This window comes from Aulonocara stuartgranti (assembly GCF_965226115.1).
Source record: "Aulonocara stuartgranti genome assembly, chromosome: 15".
Classification (NCBI taxonomy): Eukaryota; Metazoa; Chordata; class Actinopteri; order Cichliformes; family Cichlidae; genus Aulonocara; species Aulonocara stuartgranti.
In genome coordinates this window covers 35,439,582-35,460,814 of record NC_138951.1, presented here as the reverse complement: position 1 = coordinate 35,460,814, position 21,233 = coordinate 35,439,582, and the positions used below count along the sequence as shown (strand labels likewise).

Below are 21,233 nucleotides of genomic sequence, written 5' to 3'. Positions count from 1 at the left end.
TTTTTTTTTTTTTTTTTAAAGGAGGAGGAGGAGGTGGTGGTGGGGGGGTAAAACAATTGAAAAAGGACTGATGTAAGTATCTTTTGATTGTTTTTAAATGAAGGGGTCACATTTGGCTATTGTCACATTGACAAGGAAGCAAATCATTTTGGGTTCTTCGAAATTAAAATAGCAGGTTCAAGTTTGAAATATTGCCCAGTAAAAAAGGAAAAATACACGCTGAAAGACACGAAAAACAAACGGATCGAGTATATCCGGGTTAAAGGTAGTAATTTTCTAACGTTGCTCGGGTTTGATTCACAGTCTATTTCCGCGTTGCTATCGTTTTAGCATCAAGCTACCTGGTCTCTGAAAAGTAGTTAACTCTAATTAATCACGACTTTTCAACACAGACGTCTATTCGACAAAAGGAGATACAGCTTCAAGGTCTCCGGGCAGAAAGTGTAAGATGGAAGCGAGTGGTTACATTTTGTTTTGCTTTGTTTCTTACGTTTTCTGTTTTGTGCTCTTCTGGTTTACCCAATAGCTAGCTTGCTCGTTTCTGTTCTGTTTAATGGGTGGCTAACATGTTAGCTCCCAGCAGCGCATCACAGCCACAGTGAGTTTTGTTATTGGATATAATATATATGCATATAATTATTGGATGGTTAGGCTTTGCAAAGTTTGGCGCTTAGGACACACTCTGCCAGAAGTTTTCTGTTAGCCTGTTATTAGCTTAGACCTTTTAAGTTTACTAGCATAAGTGTCAGCCTGGGCAGAAATAGTGAAACTGAGTCGCTGTTTCTAACGCGAATCTGCGTTTTTATGGTGTCAGTGAAACATAAAAATGTACAGATGTAGAGGACACGGATGTCAAAAATGAAACGCGAGGTTCTCACGGTGTCTTTTGTGGAGTCAAATGAGTCTAATCTACATTTAAGCTAGCAGTCAGAAGTTAAATACAGTGACACAACACTTTCTTGATGCCCTGACAGGTGTTGGGGAATATTCAGTAACATTTTAGCCTGAGGACTGTAAACGTGTAATTGGTATTTTAAGCACCTCATTGTCTCCATTTATCAGGCACTAAAGTTTTTTGGTTTTTTTTTTTTAACCATATGTAATACATGTTTACATCATCAAGCTATGTTATTTTTTCTTGACTTGTATACTCTCACTGGACATTTATTTAGGTACACCGGGCTAGTTGGACTCCCTTTTGCCTTCAAGACTACCTAAAATCTTTATGGTATAGACTCAACAAGGTGTTGGAAATACTTCTCAGATATTATTGGTCCATATTGACATGACTGAAATTGTCAGCTGCACATCCATGATGCAAGTCTTTCACCACATCCCAAAAGCACTCTATTGGAGATCTGTGACTGTGGAGGCCATTTGAGTACAGTGAACTCATGTTCAAGAAACCAATATGAGATAATTAGAAGTTTGTGACACAGTGCATTATCCTGGTAGAGCAGGTACACTGATGGACATGCTCAGCGACAGCACTGAGGTAGGCTGTGGTGTTTAAACAATGGTCAAATAGTACCAAATTGGCCCTAAATGTGCCAAGGAAAAATCTGCCACACCATTAGGCTACCACCAGCAAGAGGCATTGCTACAAGGCATGAAGGATCGATGCTTTCTTCCACAGTCAAGAATCATCGGACCAGGCAATGTTTTTCCAATATTATGTTGTGCAATTTTGTTGCGCTCATTTAAATTCAAGCCTCAGTTTCCTATTCTTAGCTGACAGGAGTGGTAAATGTGTGGTCTTCTACTGCTGTAGTCCTTCTGCTTCAAGGGGTTGTGAATCCAGAAATGCTCTACTGCACTATAACCTTTGTTTGTTTTTGTTTGTTTGTTTTTTGAGTTCCCGTTGCCTTCGTTTATGAAACAGTCTGGTCCTTCTCCTCTGACCTCTGACACAGAGAATTGCTGCTCATTGGATATCTTCTCTTTTTTTAGATCATTCTCTGGTAACCCCCAGTTGAGGTTGTGTGGGGATTTTCCACACAGGAGGAAAATCCCAGTAGATCACCAATATCTGAAATCGTCACACCAGCCTGTTTGACACCAGTAACCATGCTATGTTCAGAGTCACTTAAATCCCCTTTCTTCCACATTCTGATGGTCTGAGTTGCTGCCATGTTATTGGCTGATTAGTGTCAACAAGCAGTTTAACAAGTGTACCTGAAAAGGTGTCCAGTGACTGTATATCATTCTTACTATTCCCAGTGTGGCAAAATCCCTGAAGTTGGCTAACTTCTGGAAAAATACTGCCGTGTGTGCTGTACACTATGTTAAGGATCCAGGCAGCAGAACAGCCTACAGTGCTGCAGTAAAATGCGGAGTTGCAGTGTGAAATTTGCCACACTTATGACACAGACGCTGTAGTGTTCGAGTCATGCAGCTGAGTCACACTCGGTGAGGCTTCACATGAGAAATGCTCAGCTGGAATATGGCAAGCTGAAGAACAGCAGCTTCTCCATGAAGAAGTGCAGAGATGTGGGAGAAGAGCGGGGCCTCAACCCCAGTAACAGTTTCACTGTTCATAGCCTGTGAGCTTAGCTTAGCTTAGCTTATGGATTGCTGTCGTTTCTGTTTGCTTCTGTTATTAGACCGAGTTAGACGAGCTGTCGCCATGCTGTTGAATTTCTGTGATCTGGAAAGAAAGTTTCCCAGTTTTTATTCGGTTGCCTGGTGTTTTACAGGGTGTCAGGTCTGGTTCAGTCTGGTTGAACAGTTAATGCACAGAGTAAAGAGGCCGAAAATTGAAGACAAAACAGAAGACGGCGAGGTAAGGTAGGTGAAGCTATCTGACTGTCATTTGGTTTGAATTTTCAGCTCAGTCAAATCATTTTGTAACCATTTTCACAGGTTTAATGAACAAAAAGTTTAAAATAGCTTAAAACTAGTATTAAGATTAACATGTTCATCATTAGAATAGAAGTATTTTCTGACTAATTTAATTAGCTTTGTAGATATTTGATCACAGACTGAATTATCTCACAAGCTAAAATACTGACCTGCTGGTGGGGTAAATGGACCAGTAAACACCAAAGTCTTTAACATCGGTGCTGAATTTCATGCCAATTAATAGCAGCATTTGTTGACTTTAAAAGATCTCTTAGAGGATTTATTTCAACTGCTTAAACCATGGGTGTCAAACATAAGGCCTGGGGGCTAAAATCAGCCTGGCAAAGCGATCCAGTCCAGCCCCCTGGTTAGCTTTGGAAGACGTGAAGCAGTCCGTAGTTGTTTAACTTTACTGTAGGTTTTGCAGCTGATTAGGATTTTCATTCATGTAATCATTATCACCCAAGTATCACACAGGCTGCTTGGACTTATGTAATTTGGGCTGTAAAATTACAAAATTATTCAAATCATTCAGGAGAAGTTGGGAAGCATACATGATAAAATCTAGGAGGAGCCAAATTTTCTGTCTGTGTTCAGGCAGCAGTGCCTTGTGAATGTTTTACTCCACCATGATTTCCCAAATAACCCGATACTCTCTTCTTCTCCTGAATTTTGTCTCTAGTACAAGCGGTAGCAGAGTTATGGTCGTTTAAAGAACGGGCCCGTAGAAATTACATTTATTTTTCTTACATTGAGATTATTCAGGGATTAAATGCTTAGTTTAATATCTTTAGAAAGGGGAGTTTTAGTGATCTGGCCCACTTACAATCAAAGGGGTCTGTGTAGGGCCCATGATGTAAGGTGAATTTCACATCTGTGGTTTAGAGTGTTTCATATATTTAGGAGCCTAATGGTTTTGTTTTATTTGTGGGCTGAGCGTAGGCAGATCACACTAATCGTTATAAATGTCTGTCGACAGTGTGAGAGCAGCACTGGCAGGCATGACCGGGGTGGACGAGCTCTCAGACAGCACAGAGGTGGTGGAGATGGAGGACGTGAATTCCACCCAGTTCCAGGTGGAGAAACATACGTGGGACGGCCTGCGGAAGATCATCCACAACAGCCGCAAAAACACCGGCGTGGTTATCAACAAGGCACCGCACGACTTCCAGTTCATCCAGAAAGACGAGAGCAGCCCGCACTCTCACCGCATCTACTACCTTGGTGAGCGGCGGTTACTGAAACCTGAGGTCTGACACATGAATGGCTGAAATAACATGTCATTTTCTACAAGCGCTGTAAGAAGCCCGAGCTCACAGAGGCATTTTTTAGCGGCCGTGACTTGTTGGCTTGCAGATTCAGTGGCTTCCGTTCAGTCTCTTTGAAAGGTAGCACACGTCTGTGAAAAATCTGTGGATGCAGCTGGTGAGTCAGAGCTGCCAGCCTGCACCTGTTTTCGAGCTCATTTGATTTCCACAGAGCTGCACTGGCTTTAGTGTGTGCTGGAAAAAAATGTGGAACAACATTTTGCATTGTGGACATATTTCTGCTTTTTCCCCCCCCCTCGTCTTGCAGCTGTAGCACACAGGATTCTTGTAAAATGGCTGCTAGTTTTTGTTGCTCTGAGTTTTACATTTTGATACCTGGCTATAGTAAGCTGTGTAATGTTGACTAATTTAGTCAGCTATAACTGCTAACCATAGCTGATGGTTTGGTTATTTTGTCCGTTATAACCAGTCAGACCTTAACAGTTACCGCCTGGTCTGAATGCTCTTTTTATATTTAGACCTTCACTGTGACCAGAAGTGTGTGGTACATGTTGATCTCATGCCTGTTTTTTATCTTCGTGGTGTATTTATGCTGCATTGGCCATCATCCTTTAATTGCTGTTTGCCTCCCCTGACTGTCATTTAGCTGAAGTTACATAGTTTTGCTGTAGAGCCTTCCCAAACTGATTTAATAGATTTGTTGTTCAGTCTCAAATATAGCTAGCCGCACAAAAAACAAACCAAAAACACCTATCTCATGCTTTTAAAATAGCTTCTTACCCATGTTTTATTCCTTCCTTTCTGTGAACTGCATAGTTGGATTATTAGAACATTTTATAGCACACAAATGTGTTGTCTTTGTCAAGCATCTGTGATGGCAAACATCAGCTGCCATTTTTCTTTTTTTTTATGCAGCCACAAGACAGCTGCACACAAAAAGCAAACTGTGCACTTACATGGACAAACCTTTTTGAAGAGTGATCATGTAAGACAAGACAGTAAGGGTCTTGTCTTGTTATTATTATCCTGTCTCCCTCCCCTCACCTCCAACCGGTCGCAGCAGATGGCGGACCCTCCCTTAGCCTTCACTGTGGGTGTTTTTCCTCCCCACTGTCACCAAGTGCTTGCTTAAAGGGGTCATCTGATTGTTGGGGTGTTCTCTGTATTGTTGTAGGGTCTTTACCTTACAATATAAAACACTTTGAGGTGACTGTTGTTGTGATTTGGTGCTATATAAATAAAACTGAATTGAATTCAGTCTTAAACCTGTCTCTGTTTAAGACCTTACTGCAGGCACAGGGGAAGACGTGCTGTGAATTGCCTCAGGGCGGAATTGAACCTGGGCCTTTGCATTAGCCCTATGGCCCAAGGGTTGCCTGCTCATCTTGGCACTCTGTGCGGTATGTTCCTCAGTAAGAAGCTTGTGTAAGCCAACACTACTGCTGCGAATGCCGGCCGAACCAGAGCGCCTACAAAAAGACCAGCTCGCCTTGCTTCGTCTGATGCCTTCTGTGGTATGTTTCCTGACAGGAATGCCTTACGCCAGCAGGGAAAATGCGTTACTCTACTCAGACATTCCCAAGAAGATCCGCAAAGATGCCCTGTTGGTTTTGTCTTGGAAACCAATGCTGGATCACTTTCAGGTGAGGAAGAATTTTTAGTCCTCATCTTGCTGTCCAATCGGATGTTTTGACATTCGTTTCAGACGTGTTTTTGTGCACCGTCATTTGAACAGTGCATTTATTTAATAACATTGGCATTCTTTAACAAAATATAAAACACTGTTGAGCAGAATGAAGTAGAAGGTGCAAAAGAGCCAAAAGGTAATGTCCCCAAATGAGGATGCAGGGTCGCAGGAGGTTAAAGGGACTTACTGATTTTTTTGCCTTTTATTTACAGTGATGATTTTAAAGTTTGTACTTGGTAAAACGTTTAAGAATTACAGGTGAATTTATATAAAAATATTTCTTAAAAGTTGAGAGCAAAGACTGTCTGACCTCATAAACACCATTAACTTGCATAAAACTTTACAGTGTGAATGCATGGAAGCTTCATGTCGGGCTCAAGTCAAGCACCAACCAGGTGAATCCACTGATCCGCTGGGTTTGACCGTGCACCTTCTCAGTTAGCAGCAAGTGCAGCCAGAAAGCAGAGGGATGGTCACTGGTGTCACAGGGCCAGCTACAACTGAGGGAATGTGCAGCTGAATTTACATTTGATTAAAAAACGGTCATAATATAATGAATGAGTCTGACTACAGCTGTATGTTGCTGTTGTCAGCTGAGGGAATGCTGGATGAAACGGACTCTTTATCAGACGGCGTCTGGTCTGAGAGGCTGTGTAAAGGACCTGTGAAATATTAATGTGATGTGTTTTTTAATTTCCCCTGAATAAAACTATAGACCTGGAAATGTGTTTGATATTTCCCCTTTAGGACCATTTAATTATTTAGAGGTTTATTGTGAGCCATTTCCTAAATAATTGCACTTCTCCTTATGGAGCTTAAAACTGCTGTTGTAAATCTTCTCCTGAAGACAAATTAACTCGAACACTCAGGTCACATGAGACCACATGATTGATGTTAATTGCTATCCAGCTGGTCTGCACTGATTTCACAAACAAAGCGTGTTCCTGCTGAAGCGAGAGAACAGCTTTTATTTCCTGGTCCTCAGAGATGCTCTCTGTAATTTAGAAATTTGGTCATGTTTTGTTTGTATGTTTTTGTTTTTCCACGGCGTGAACGACTTTCTTTGACCTTGACTTTGGTCACTGTCACGTTGTGTGTTCTCTTGTCACTCCTGACCTCAGGCCAGCCCTCACCACGGAGGCTTCTCTCGGGAAGAAGAGCTGCTGCGAGAGAGGAAGCGTTTGGGGGTGTCTGGCATCACCTCCTATGACTACCACCGACCCAGCGGCCTCTTCCTGTTCCAGGCCAACAGCAGCCTGTACTACTGCCGTGATGGTGGGAACAGCAGCTTCATTGTGAGTTAAAGGCCAGTTAAGTAGGACTCTCACTGCTGCAGAGCACAGGCTGAAAATTACAGACCCGATGAGGCTAGTTGGGAAAGACATCTGATTTTTGTGCATCACTAAATATAAAAAGTTGAAGTCTCCCTTCACTCCATGTATCTTGAAGTTTTCTCCATCCCCCTCAACCCTGCAAAGCATCAGCAGGGATCAAATAAATCCATGATAATAGACAGATCGATACTTTACTTTTCCCCAAGCGGAAATTCAAATATCCAGCATCTTTATTTAAAAAAAACCAAAAAACATCCCTCTGGCCAAAAATACAAAATCATCTAATTAAATAATGTTAGTAATAGTGATAAAAATACAATATAAACAGGAAAAAAGTCCTATTCCAGTGGGGACAAGTTGAGATGTGCCCTTCTCCACCACAGTCTTAAGTCCAACCTCCGGCTTTACCCCCGACACACAGCAGCATAAAAGAAAGCACTGGCCACCACAGTGTGATTAAAATATATGCAGCATCTCCTCACACACACACCAAAAGACCTCAGCTGCCACAGGAAGAAGAGGTGGCTCTGCATCTTATAATTAATGTTTTCTTTTTCTTCCCCAGACTTCTCCGATGAATCCCACAGAGATTACGAGCCAGAATTCAGGCACACGTATGGACCCCAAGATCTGCCCCGGTGACCCCAGCTTCATCGGGTTCATCAACAACAATGACATTTGGGTGACTAGTATTGAGACGGGGGAAGAGAAGAGACTCACCTTCTGCCACAAAGGTGTGAACTGTGACATTTATCAAGTTCCCTTCAACTTTTTCCTTTCTTGTAGTTGAAATGGTTCCCTTAAACCAACTAAATAGACTCAAAAGCATCTTTAATTCATCCTTTTCTCTCTTTCTTTGTTTATGGTATGTTTGGGACTGTGAGACAGTCGTTTATATTAGTTATTAAATAAGTCGTTGTTAGTTGTGGTGCATGAAGCCAGTGATGGCACCAGATATTTACAGAAGCATAACAGCGGCTGTTCAAGTCAGCCACAGCACCGTAAACTTAAATTGGAGGTCAAACCCTGGTAGGGATGGCACAGGTTGCCTAATGTAAGCTCACTCTCGTGTTTTGTCTCTCGGGTGTTTTTATTGTAGGTATCGATAACCCCAAAGAGGATCCTAAATCTGCCGGCGTAGCCACTTTTGTCACCCAGGAAGAGTTTGATCGCTTCACTGGATACTGGTGGTGTCCGGCTGCTCAACAAGGTGAGTACATTGATTTCGTAGTTATCATTCATTAGAAAATGACTCACAATATTTATTAATACAGTTTTTGTGAGCCCGGTCGCTTCGTCGTGAAATTATTTCTACAAGCTTTCATGTTCAGTTTCTTCCAAAGACCTTTAAATAATCCTCACAGCTGCTTACTTTTCTGGCTGTTCTCATTGGTTTAGAGGCAGACGGCGGGAAAACTCTACAGATTCTCTACGAGGAGGTGGATGAGTCTGAGGTAGAGATCATCCACGTTCCGTCTCCGGCTTTGGAAGAGCGCAAGACAGATGTGTACAGATACCCACACGCAGGTATCAAATCAGCAGAAACTTACACAAAAGTTCTACATATACTTCTACATGGCTTAACTCCTAATGCTGGGTGTAGCCTGTGTTTATACATGTGCTCCTGTAAAATGTTTGCTTATATTTTGGTACATAAATCAGCTTACTTTCTTTTTCAGGCAGCAAAAATCCTGATATCACCCTCAAAATAGCAGAAATACGAACAGACAGTCAAGGCAAAGTGAGTGCTCATTCAGAGTTCAGTGGGTTTCCCCCCCACAGTGAACGCAGCACTGATGTGAGCTGGTCTGATTGGTGTTTTTCTCTCTTCAGATTGTCAGCACACAGGAAAAGGAGCTACCTGTTCCCTTCACCAGCCTGTTCCCACGTGCAGAGTACATTACCAGAGCCGGATGGACTAAAGACGGGCGATTGTAAGCCAGAAAATAATAAATAGTTAAAAACAGGAAGCCCAGAAGTAAACTTGTCAGTAGAGGGCACATGTTCTCGTTGCATCACAGCTCTCCTGTGTTTGTGTGTCAGCGCGTGGGCGGTGATGATGGACCGACGGCAGCAGAATCTCCAGCTGGTCCTGCTGCCTCCTGAACTCTTCATCCCAGCGCATCAGGACGAAGCCAAAAGACAGGAGAGCCTGGAGGCCCTCGGAGACTCGGTCCACCCTTTCATCGTTTACCAAGAGACCAGCGACATCTGGATCAATGTGAGCACCAGCAGCACGTCTTTAGCGAGCCTGGTTGTTTCTCAGATTAGTTTCCCCTCATGTTTCAATCAGCCCGAGTGGCACAGAGGCAGATGTTTGCTGTGAAGTTTACAATATACAATATAATCCTACTCTGGACTTGGATCAAAAACATTTTGTTTGCCTTTCCTACACAGGTCCATGACATCTTCCATCCTTTCATCCAAACCACTGAGGACGAGATCACATTCATCACAGTAAACGAGTCCAAAACTGGCTTCTGCCACCTGTATAAGATCACCTCAGTGTTACAGCGGGGCAGCCATCACTGGGCCAAAGGCTACACGCACTCTGAAGGTAGCACCACGTGCAGACACACACTAACTCATCTGTACTGTTCATGCAGAACATCTTTGACATGGTTTTAAGTGAGATTTATTTATTTTATGAACAATTCTGTATTCCTGGGATGTTTCTGGGTTTGTAACATAGTTTTACTGTTGTTCTTACCGTGCCACTCACACGACCTATGTGACACATTTGCTCCTCTGTCATCAGATGATTTCAAGTGTCCAGTCAAAGAGGAGGTGATGGTGACCAGCGGGGAGTGGGAGGTGCTGGCCAATCATGGCGCAAAGGTAAAGCCCTGTACATGGGTTCCCACATTCACAGCAGCCACTTAAAACTATAGTTTTATACAAAATAACTTCTGCTGAGTACATAGAGTAGAGGTAGGCAATGTAGTGTCACTATTATATATTAATGTGATATATAATCAATGATATAGAATAAAAATACTGAAGGTTTTATAAGTGCAAGTAAATGAAGGGCATTTTCCTTCTTTTACAATGAGCTGCTGTCATTGACGACACACAGCCTAATTTGAAACAAGGTACCAGCAGCATTAATGTAACAGTAGTGACACAGCATACGTCACATGTAAGCACATAAGTAGTCGGTTAATTAAGCGCTGTGAGCAGAGTTGGTCGTCTTTATGTTTTTTTGCTCCTGTAACTGTTATGTCGCATCTTCTTCTACTGCTGCTCTCTGCTCTGTTTCGGGGTCGCCAGAGTGGATCATCTTCCTCCATCTCATCCTATCCCTAGCATTCTCCTCCATCGCACCAATGATACACCAAACCTCTGTCTGTCTGTTCTTCCTCTTTTCCTCCAGCCTGGCAGCTCCATATTCAGCATCTTCTGTCTAATTGATCCACTCTCTCTGCACACACACAAAGCCATCCCAGCCTCGCCTCTCATACTTGTCTCCAAAATCACCCCCTGATCGAGCTCAGCCGATTTACTCATTTCTAATCTTGTCCATCCTGGTCACTCCGAACACAAATCCTCTTGTCGTCTTGTCAGCCGCACCGTCTCCAAACCTCGTAAACCTTCCCTTTCACTCTTGCTCTCCCTTCTGTCACCTCGACACTCGGGCCTGCTCCACCCTGCCTGTGCTCTCTTCCTCACCTCTCTTGTACTGTTGCATCAGCATGTATCTGAATATGAGAGTAATATTTCTACATTTTGCTTAAAAAAGACTAATAACACACAGACTCTCATGCAGATTAGAACAACCTAATAAAGGAGATACTTACTTACTGTTTGGTGTCATAGCTCAGCTGTCTTTTTGTTTGTGTGTAAACAAAATGTTCCAACAGTGTTTTTTTCTTGTTTGTGCAGCGTTCATCCAGCCCTCAGATTTGGGTGGATGAGGCAGCCAAGCTGGTTTACTTTCAGGGAACCAAAGACTCTCCTCTGGAGCATCACCTCTACGTGGTGAGCTACGACTCGCCGGGTGAAATCGTCCGACTCACCAAACCTGGCTTCTCCCACAGCTGCTCTGTGAGCCAGGTACCTGAATACACACTCGTGTTCCTCGCCAAATCTCCTCTGACCTTTCTACACCTGTCAACTGATTTTACTTTTTTAAAATCTAAGAGTACAAGCAGTTACTGTCTCATCGTTCCTTTTTTGCTGTTTCCTGTAGAAATGTTCACAAATTATGTATCGCCTGCTTTTTCCTGTTTTATCATTTGAATAGCTCTCTTAAGTGAGCAAGGCTTTAACAGTATTCAATAGTTTAATGCACATCAGAGAGCATGACCCAATGCAGTAAACTTCACATTCAGATATGTGTATGAAGTGTTTGTGTACACCTTGGCGATGCTTTCTAACTCTGCCTCATCTGTTTTCTTTCACACAGACCTTTGACATGTTTATCAGCCATTACAGCAGCCTGACCACTGCACCGTGTGTCCACATTTACAAGCTGAATGGCTCAGACAGCGACCCTCTGCACAAAGAGCCCCAGTTTTGGGCGAGCATGATGGAATCTTCTGGTACTGAATTCCCCTTAAAATCAAACAGATTTTTACACTTTTATCAGATGGTTTGACACCCTTGCCTCCCTGTTTGTTTAGTTTTCCTGTTCTGCTCATTAAAGATGGACAACAACTTAAAGATTTTGTTTTGGGGTTTTTTGTCGTCTCCAGCTTTCCCACTTGACGGCACACCTCCAGAGATCTTTAGCTTCACGGGCAAGTCGGGTTTCGAGCTGTACGGCATGCTGTACAAACCGGAGAAGCTAGTCCCCGGGAGGAAGCACCCCACCGTCGTCTTTGTCTATGGTGGTCCTCAGGTTTGCCCTCCAACTCCCACCCCATTCATAGGGCCAGATTTACTAAACGAGTCAAAATGGTGTGTGAGTGCAGTTAGCAATAAACTGCCTGTTGCAGATGCTAGTAAATCAGTTTGCACGCTTCATTTATATGACCTGATCCTTAATTTCTTTTCAACGTTAACAAAGGAACTCCACAAAAATGCTCACAACTTATCCAGAAAGTATTCACAGCACTTCATTTGTTCCACATTTTGTCATGTCACAGTGACATAAACACAAGTTTATTTTCTTCCAGGTGCAATTAGTGAACAATTCCTATAAAGGGGTGAAGTACCTGCGGCTGAGCACGCTGGCCTCTTTGGGCTACGTTGTGCTTGTTATCGATGGGCGGGGCTCCTGCCAGCGAGGCCTCAAGTTTGAAGGAGCTGTGAAGGACAGAATGGTAAATGTCTCGAGACAAACGTGTACGGGTTAAAGATGAAGATGCTCCCTCCAAACTCTCCTAGGTTTCCTAAAATTCAGGAACACATTAGCCTCTTTTCTTAGTTTTCTTCTGTAGAAACAAAACAGCCAAGTTCAATCTTTTCTCCTCTGTCCAGGGTCAGGTGGAGATTGAAGACCAGGTGGAGGGTTTGCACTACATCGCAGACAAGTACAAGTTTGTAGACCTGAGTCGCGTCGCCATCCACGGCTGGTCGTACGGCGGCTTCCTGTCCCTCATGGGCCTCATCCACAGACCCGACATCTTTAAGGTGAAAAAACATTTACTGTCAGATTTAGATCAGCCAACAAGCCGAAAACTAGAAGTTTGATGTGTCAGTTCAGTTTTTCCTCTTTGCTCCAGGAAACCGAAATACCCATTAAAAAATGTAAACACACATTTGTAAAACTCTCTCTTTGTTGTTTAATTAAAAAAATAGGTCTCCATCACCTGATAAATAACTCTTTAAAGCCCTAAGAGTAAATTATTTGTTCCATCAGATACATTTACCGTATCTTTTCTAAGGATGTGAGCGTTACAAAAATAAAAAAGCTGTATGGATGTTGATAATCCTGGTGCTTTAGGCAGTTTCTATAATTACATTTCATGCAGAGTGATTGCCGCCTCTGTTAGAGAACAGACCTGGAACTTCACTTTCAGTGAAAGGCAGAAATGATGACGCCGTCTCCCGTGTGATCTCTTTGTTGGTTAGGTTGCTATCGCGGGCGCTCCGGTGACGTTGTGGATGGCCTATGACACCGGCTACACGGAGCGATATTTGGACACCCCCGAAAAAAACCAGAGGGGATACGAAGCTTGTTCTGTCGCTCTGCACGTCGACAAGCTTCCCAATGAGTGAGAAACAGTTACTGCTTTAGTGCATGTATGACACATTATTATTCAGTTATTGTATGTTGCTGCATCCATCAGGCAGCTGAGACTATAATGCACTATTACCTCTGGCAGTACCATATTATACTTTGAGTTATTCATAAAATTCTGTATGAAGCAGCACAGGAAGAGACTCGCTATTCGGTGTTTGATTTCTCCGAGTGGTGCAACACATCAGTGTTTTATATGCCCTCTCTGTGATTAATACAGGCCCAACAGGTTGCTGATCCTGCATGGATTCTTAGACGAGAACGTGCACTTTTTCCACACTAACTTCCTCGTGTCTCAACTCATCCGAGCAGGGAAACCGTACAGCCTGCAGGTATGGCCGCTGACTGATGTCTCGCGGGGTTCAAACCTGCGCACTGTTTAACGATGAGACCGGCACGTTTGAAGAAGCGGCAGCTTTGAAACGCTTGTTTGTTGTTTCTGTTTTTTCCAGGTTTACCCCAACGAACGACACAGCATCAGATGTCCAGAGTCTGGAGAGCATTATGAGATTACACTGCTGCACTTCCTCCAGCAGAACCTCTGATAAAGCCTTTTGACGCAGCAACCTTCCCTCCTCGCTTCCTGTCCTTCCTCCCCTTTTCTCCTCTTTCACATTCCTCCATTTGTCCACCTCCGCGTCGCCTCCTAGATTTTTATAATCTGTTGAATGCAAGCTATGCCAAATCTCATCACACCTTGACAGATATCTGTCTTAAAGGCACTTCAGCATTTTAGCATCAATAAATCATTACAGGGATCATATGCAGATGTCAGTACGATGGGCAGGTACTGCCCGGCACTGAGGAGACCTCTTGTAGCCTTCAGGCTGACGGAGGCTTTGGGGAGAGAACGATCGGTTGCTTTGAGCCACAAAACAAGCAGGGGGCGCTATTCGCCAGAAAGAAATGTAGCTTTGGGGTTTGTAGTCACAGTGGAGTGAGAGAGTGTCACAGTAATGATGATTGATGCTGAACATGCTGCACCAACACAATCAATTCATCAGCAATGCAAAAAGTGCATAAATGGACCTGCAGTGCCCAGTTTTTGAACCTGGTTTGTCGATTTTTTTTCTTTTTGGTGCCTTTTTTTTTTTTTTTTTAAAGTTCTGCTTTTCTGGGTATCAACTGACAGAGATATCACTTTCCCCCCATGTGAATAAACACTGATGTGAAGCTAGTAAATGTAAAGCTCTGAAAGAGCAAACAAAACAGCGCTTAACCCTCCTTGTCACACACTTTGTAGTCTTTTTGTGCTTTGAGATTTCTTTCTCATGTGCTGTCAGAGATGATTTTTGTGTGGCATGCCAAGCCAAATGCCACATTTTTATTGTGTATTAATAAAATTTATACTTTTATTGTTATCTAATCATTCATAATGGGAATGCGTAGCGACCCTTCACTGCTTCCCTCAGTCACGTGCTTTAACTTTTCTCTGGAGCTTCTTTTTCTTCTGCTGCTGAGGACTTTTGCACAGTACATGTTTGCCTTGGTGCCGACAAGCTGACCTGCATGATGTCTGGCAGAGCCGTTGGCAATCTGAGGTGCCTTGCAAGAGTTTAAGAGCGCCCGCTCACATCACCCATATCAGGGAACCTGTTAGAGTACCTCAAGTGTCTGATGAACATCTGTAAGATGAGCTGCCATGACATGGTATCTGTACATGGTTAAATGTACTCTCAGATATTGAAGAAATAAACAGAAGTGAACAATCTTTTCCAAACTCTTCTCACCGGATTAAATGTGTTTTTAAAGGAGTTTCGTTGATCGTTTAGTGCAAAATTGAATTTATAGAATATACTCGTATAAAAATTTGTTAAAAACAGCTCCAGCACTCGCCACTTAAAGTGCTGCTGAAATAATTTTTGCTGACTGAGTGATTACGAGATCTGCCCAGCTTTCATCAGATAGACAGGCAGAACCTCAACACTCCCACAGTTACACACACAGGAGCTGCCTCAGTCATCCTATTATACTGTGATCAGTGTGGCTAACAGCTGTCAACTCATATCCACACCTACGTTAGGACTGTTGCTTTCAACCAGAGCACCACCTTGGCACTCCATAGCACCATTTTAACTATATTGTATTAAAAAAAGTCATCACACAAAGCAGAGTGAATATTATTTAAGGCAGTTCATTATTAAACTTAGGATGCAATTATTAAAATGGACTAAAAACACTTAACACAGTAACTTAAACAGTGCATTGGGTATTTTTAAGTAAACTGAATTTAAATGTGTTCATGAAGACCTAATGCAGGACAGCTTCATTATTACAGAGCTGCAGAGTGATTTAGCTTACTTTCCAATTCTGTAATAATTAGATAATACTCTGATAAGAAAAATAAACCTTTAAAAGGTCATTGTTCAGTCTCCCAGGTGACAGGATTGTCAATATTAACTCTCTGGCCACTTTATTAGGGACACCTATTACTGCAAATATCTAACCAGCCAATCACATGGCCTAATCCATTTAGGCATGTAGGCATGGTCAAGGCAACCCAGTGATGTTCGAAGTGAGCATGAGAACGGTGACTTTAAGTGATTTTGCACATGGTTGTTGGTGCTTGGTCTGAGTATTACTCGACCTTCTCTGGGGTTTACAGAAAATGGCCTGAAAAGGAGCAAAATATCGAGTGAGCAGCAGTTCTCTGGGAGAAAATATCTTGTTGCTTTGATATCAGAGGTAAGAGGAGAATAGCCAGACTGCTGCGAGCTGATATGAAGGCAACAGTGACTCCAGATAACCACTTGTTACTGGGAAGGTATACAGATGAGCACCTCTGGATGCACGTGTCGGACACGTGCTGAAGCTGATGGGCTACAGGAAACTGGGGCTTTGGGTCACACCAGCTCACACAAACTGGACAACAAAGGATTGATGAAATGTTGCCCGGTCTGACATTTGGGTGGTGGTCACAGTTTGCACTAAACAGCATGAAAACATGGATCCATCCCAACTTGTATCAGCGGTTCAGGCTGCTGCTGTAATGGTGAGGGGAATATTCTTCCTTAGTATCAACTGGGCCCTGTTTAAACACCACAGCCTACCTGAGTCTTGTGTCCGATCATGTCCCTTTATGACCACACTGCTTCCAGCAGGATAACACACTGTGACACAAAGCTGAGGTCATCGCAAACTTGTTTCTTGATCATGACACTAAATACGCTGAACTCAAATAACCTCAACAGTCCCCAGATCTCATTCCAATCCCACATCTGTTGTGATGTTGCTGAACTGGAAATTTACACCATGGATGTGCAACTAACAAGCAGTAACTGTGTGATGCTGCCAGGACAACATGGACCAAATCTCTGAGGAATGGTTTCAGCAGCTTGTTGAATTTGAGCCGTTCTGAAGGAAAACTGGTGTCCAACCTGCTTCTAGCAATGTGTAAAGTGGCCAAATCTTTGCTCCCACCTCTAGGTGGCATAAAAACTTGTGTAGCTCCAATTGTTTGGCCTCAATTCAATTTGGCTTCAACTTCACTTTTATAGTCGGGTTTAAATGCAGTTTAATAGCTGCTCATTTGTGGAGCCAAGTTTCACTGCATACAGACACACACAATGACAGAAATGAATGCCTCATAAGTGAATAATTCTATTTGTTTATCACACTGAAATATAAAATAAAGAGCAAAGTCTAGACTGTCTTCCTGGAGTCATGTCATTCAGCCTCTTCAACCACAAACAAAGAGCCAGGACGTCCTGGTAAGGTAAACTTAAAAGTTTTATTTCCATCCACTTCATATAAAATATTCAAAGTTTTGTACAAATCTATAAAATAAGAAACTTCACATTATTTAAGTACAAAACAAAACAAATGGATAAATCCCTTACAAAGGGAATAAAGTTACACCCGTCAATATGACTGAACATGTCCAATGAGACAATGAGTTATAGCATGGCATAGCATCCATGTGTCTGACCCTGCAGTGAATCAGCAGAGAGCAATGATGTGCGTGTAAACACTCAGTCTGGTTTCAGTCCTTCAGTAGTTCAGCGTTTAAGTTAAAGTCATTATCTCTTTAGCGCTCTGCTTTAATGGTTTGGGGATGGCGGTGTCATTTTTAGATGACCGGCGTTCAGAGAGTTGCTCTCTCGCTCTGTGGCCGTGGAGAAGGATGCCGCCTGCTTCTTGAGCTGCTCCCTCCTGCTTCTCCTGTCTCTGCTGGCTCGCTGCCCACGTAGGAGGAGATCATCACCGTCTCCGGTCAAACCTGAGAGGAAGAGAAGAGTGATGAGTTTGAGGCTGCACTTTGCATTTCTGCTCACAGTTTGGCATTCGTTATTAATCTTTGGGAAACTTTCTCTGCCTTGGAAATAAAAGTATGTGCAGTCAACATGTTTTTAAAGCTGCTGCCCTCCTTTTCCTTGATCTTTGGACTGTGCTCGCACAGATCTGCCAACAAGTCAGCGCTATAAACTCAGGCGCAAAGGTGAACTTCTTATGTCACTTGTTATGATTCATATGTAGTTCATGCGTGTCTGCGCTCAAGGCTGCCGGTTTTGTTTAAAAGAGACTTGATGTCTGAAAGTGCTCTGAGGGTCTAAACTCTTCTGAAAGCAGCACAGACACACGCACGGCTTTAAACTTCAATAGCACAAATCTTACCTGATTCTGTGTGGATCTGCTGAGCCTCGCCCCTCAGTGCCATCTCTTCGTGTTTCCTCCTGTGCGCCTTTACTCTCTTATGCGAAATCTGCAGGACACAGAAACTTCTCGTTAAAGTTTTTTTGCTTTAACGTCTCAGGTGCTGGGGAACGGGTGAATTCGTGGATGTGGTGCGGCTCACCTTGTTCTGCAGTGCTTGTAGTTGCAGACTCTGCTTCTCCAGTTTGTCTTGCTGCAGCTTGAGTTTCTCCTCCAGCTGGTCCACGCGTTTGTCCTGAGCCAGCAGCAGCTGGATACAACAGGGAGAAACATCATCAGCTTTATGCAACGTACAACATCCACCGGTCTGCGATGGGAGGTGCTTAAATTTGGAATGAACTATTATTTAAAGAGAGAACTCTTAGTGGCTGCCGCTAAAAGGTTTAAAGGGGCTATTCAGGTCTATTAAAATGGGCGTGCACTGCTCTCATGTGTCTACCTGGTTAAAGAGCAGCTACAAAAGCCCTCTTTCCCCCTTCTCACCTGGATCACTGGGACTCCTGAGTGACCGCTGTCGTTGCTGTCCAGCATCCTTTCTGTAAGCGCTCCCTGCAGCCAGTCCATCCTGGAGTTTAAATCCGCTGTCTGCTTCTTCACCTCCTCAGCCAGCTCCGCCAGCCTCTGACTCTCCTCCGGTCCCTCACTTCTGGCCTTCAGAGCTTCATCTTGCTCCCGCTGTTTCCTCTCCAGCTCGGCCACCGTGCCGTTGAAGGTCTTCAGTTTGGTGTTGATGTCGCTCATCTGGACTTTGGCCTTGTCCACGTGCTCCTTGAGCCCCAGGCCGAGCTGGAGGAGGCCGTGGGCCACCACGTTCACATCGTCCCACGAGGCCTGTTTCTCCCGGCCCCTCCTGTCAGTGGGGAAACCAACTGCTGCGTGCACCAAAATGGTCACGAGGAGGATGAGAAGTTGAGGCATCTTCATCTTTGTAGGTCCGATCTGGTGTCAGTGCTGCGTCTGAAATCTGTCTCTGTCTGTTGTGTGTGCTGCTCACTGAGAGGCACTGAGGCTTTTTATAGCTCTGGTAGGAGAGGAGGAGGAAGAGGGGGCGGGGAAAGTCTCACAGTGAGCAACATGATGCAACGAGGGCCTGAATTTCTGGTTATACACTCACTGATGCAGAAAAATGACATGTTTACAGTTTTAGTTTTGAGGCTTAGTTTAGTCTTATGCTGATGATGTCATATTTTTGCCTCTTATTCCCACTCTGTTGGTTTCATTTGCTACAAAAACACTTTGACTCCCTGCTGTTCTCACTGCTGATTCGTTTACAAATCAACTATTTGTTTTATTATTTCTGTAACATCTGAATAAGTGCAGATAATTTCCAACAGCTCAGGGCTATAAAATGTTCCCTTGAAATGACCCACAGATGCATGTGCCATTAAAAGCAGTTATTTCTTTTTCTTTTGATGGCTGTTTTATTAAATCTTAAAAGTCCTTTAAAGTCCCTATTTTCACATCTGATTGGCTTTTAAGCCGTCCCTAAAACAGTTTCACCCAAAAACCAATGATTCCTTTTGGATTTTTTCACGTTTAAGACTAAAGCCCTGATAGCTGAGCTTAATGACCTCAGTGGGTGAAGACAGCCAGTTGCTGAATCAGGAATGCTGGTGAACAACAGAGGCTGAGGAGTCACTGTGAGAAGTAGGGGAAAGTTCAAGCCTTCGGGCCCTTTTACACACTCGTTCCCGACAACAGAAACCCCGCTCACGCAGACATGAGGAACGTGATGCTGATGTCCTGCCAGGCGCTCAGACTCACACACGCACGTGTCAGCGGCTCACGGCTCCTGTTTCACATTTAATCACACATTAGGCTCAGATACTGTACTTCTCTCAAAGCGCTAAGCAGCCATCCGAGAAATATGATGAAATGCACATGTCCAAATGTTTCTACACCCACTGTATGTTAAGGTATCACTGGATTAGAGTAAACTTGGGAGGTTTCATGCTGCGGGGAAGAGAAAGGCTGGAAAATGTAATGACAGCGAGTATTGTAGAGGGATAAGAGAGTCAGCCAACAACAAACAACTACACGTTCAACTAAAAGGTCAGTGTGGTTAATGTTTGACTGGAGTCACTAAGTAACAATATGTTGTTATGGTGGAAAATTAATACTGAAAAAAATTACTTGCATGTAAAAGTGAAAGAAACCCTCGCTCTGACTCAGAAGAGCAAACTTGCATTTCCACTGTACATTCTGTCCAATCATAAAAAAGACGCGTTTCTCCTTTAGCCTCTTTTAAACCCTTAAAATTGTTGTTTATCCACATGTGTCATTATGCAGAGGTGCACTTCTCGTACCAGCAGGATTTGAGTTTTTACATGATGAACCTCTGCAGGGAGCAGGGTACTTCCTGGATGCTGGACACCCGGTGCACGTAGGCCTCCCTCCCGCTGCAGGCTGCTGTTCTGCACGTATCCTCCGAACCCGCTGCACTCAGCTTACGTGAACCAGACCATTGTCCTCAGTCGGATGCACAGGCGGGTCTCCGTCCTTACTCAGCTCTATCCGAACACTATGTTCGCATTAAACATGAGGCTGTGCTGCTTGCATGTAGCTCATGTCCCGTGAGGAGATAAATGTGACCCTGCGTGATGCAGGGAGCTGCAGGAGGGTCAGCACAGCCAGCAGACACAGGAGGAGGACCTGCGTAAACTGGGAACCAGTTTTTCCAGTCAGTCTGTGCTTCACTTTGGAATGACTCACTCAGCGTTTTGGGAACTAAAACAGACTGTATACAAAAGAGGCCAAGCTTTCCGACTTCTGTTAGTTAGCAGGCAATCATCTGTAAAAATGAAAGTACTTGAAGCCTCGCACATTTGTATTTTGGCCACCACCACGTTAGTTTCTTGAAGCCAGAAGTTACAAGTAACGGACTAATAAGCTACTCACTCACCCAAACTCAAGAACAAGCTTCTGTACCACACAGCGACTCCTGATATCAGTCAGATAATCCATTCAAACGCTCCAGAAGGCTCCAGTAGCAGACACCTGACAGTCATCATGGTTACGCCCCTGACTTTGTTTTCCAGGTGGATGAGTTATAAAATAATAGGTATAACCACAGAGACCAAAACTGTGTTTTGTACCAGGAGGTAAATGTGCTTTTTAGTGCTGTTACATTTAATGTTTCAACACGGGAGATGACTCGCTTTGAAATGCAGTTCAAAGGCTGCACCTCGATTTAAGCCGCATGTGGTGTTCCTTTCATGTCAAACAGTTTTGTTTTTATGTTCAAAAATCACCATTCATAAGAAAAA

The 21,233-nt window shown here is 43.5% G+C and overlaps 2 protein-coding genes across 6 annotated transcripts; one reads left to right on the top strand and one right to left on the bottom strand.

The window, feature by feature from the left end:
• The first annotated feature begins 270 nt into the window (after positions 1–270).
• Positions 271–15,034, top strand: LOC309688923 (dipeptidyl peptidase 9-like). 4 transcript variants are annotated; one of them, XM_082505005.1, is made up of 21 exons: positions 271–443; positions 2,697–2,787; positions 3,821–4,065; positions 5,640–5,752; positions 6,918–7,091; positions 7,696–7,864; positions 8,230–8,340; positions 8,529–8,657; positions 8,810–8,871; positions 8,964–9,064; positions 9,174–9,351; positions 9,528–9,687; positions 9,889–9,968; positions 11,013–11,183; positions 11,536–11,671; positions 11,825–11,970; positions 12,248–12,394; positions 12,552–12,704; positions 13,146–13,288; positions 13,535–13,646; positions 13,767–15,034. In XM_082505005.1, the coding sequence occupies exons 2-21, from the start codon at positions 2,732–2,734 to the stop codon at positions 13,857–13,859; spliced, it is 2,679 nt and encodes an 892-aa protein (XP_082361131.1). In that variant the 5' UTR covers positions 271–443; positions 2,697–2,731; the 3' UTR covers positions 13,860–15,034. The 4 variants fall into 4 exon arrangements, with proteins under 4 accessions (XP_082361131.1, XP_082361132.1, XP_082361133.1 ...); XM_082505006.1 differs by lacking the exon at positions 271–443 and adding an exon at positions 463–598; XM_082505007.1 differs by lacking the exon at positions 271–443 and having other exon boundaries at positions 2,697–2,782.
• A 1,991-nt stretch (positions 15,035–17,025) lies between these two features.
• Positions 17,026–20,981, bottom strand: LOC309689373 (angiopoietin-related protein 4-like). Of its 2 annotated transcripts, XM_082505745.1 has the most exons (5): positions 20,274–20,981; positions 18,451–18,988; positions 18,110–18,217; positions 17,929–18,016; positions 17,026–17,533 (listed from the first exon to the last, which is right to left on the bottom strand). In XM_082505745.1, the coding sequence occupies exons 2-5, from the start codon at positions 18,889–18,891 to the stop codon at positions 17,355–17,357; spliced, it is 816 nt and encodes a 271-aa protein (XP_082361871.1). In that variant the 5' UTR covers positions 18,892–18,988; positions 20,274–20,981; the 3' UTR covers positions 17,026–17,354. The 2 variants fall into 2 exon arrangements, with proteins under 2 accessions (XP_082361871.1, XP_082361872.1); XM_082505746.1 differs by lacking the exon at positions 20,274–20,981 and having other exon boundaries at positions 18,451–19,049.
• Positions 20,982–21,233: the final 252 nt, after the last annotated feature.

Bases quoted from the DNA above. Each gene is read 5' to 3' on its own strand.
- LOC309689373 (XM_082505745.1), bottom strand. From the start codon at position 18,891: ATGAAGATGCCTCAACTTCTCATCCTCCTCGTGACCATTTTGGTGCAC. The intron at 18,017-18,109 runs GTGAGCCGCACC...TGTGTCCTGCAG, and splicing joins TACAAGCACTGCAGAACAAG to ATTTCGCATAAGAGAGTAAA. The intron at 17,534-17,928 runs GTAAGATTTGTG...TCTTCCTCTCAG, and splicing joins GCAGATCCACACAGAATCAG to GTTTGACCGGAGACGGTGAT.
- LOC309688923 (XM_082505005.1), top strand. From the start codon at position 2,732: ATGCACAGAGTAAAGAGGCCGAAAATTGAAGACAAAACAGAAGACGGC. The intron at 2,788-3,820 runs GTAGGTGAAGCT...GTCTGTCGACAG, and splicing joins ACAGAAGACGGCGAGGTAAG to TGTGAGAGCAGCACTGGCAG. The intron at 11,971-12,247 runs GTTTGCCCTCCA...ATTTTCTTCCAG, and splicing joins TTGTCTATGGTGGTCCTCAG to GTGCAATTAGTGAACAATTC.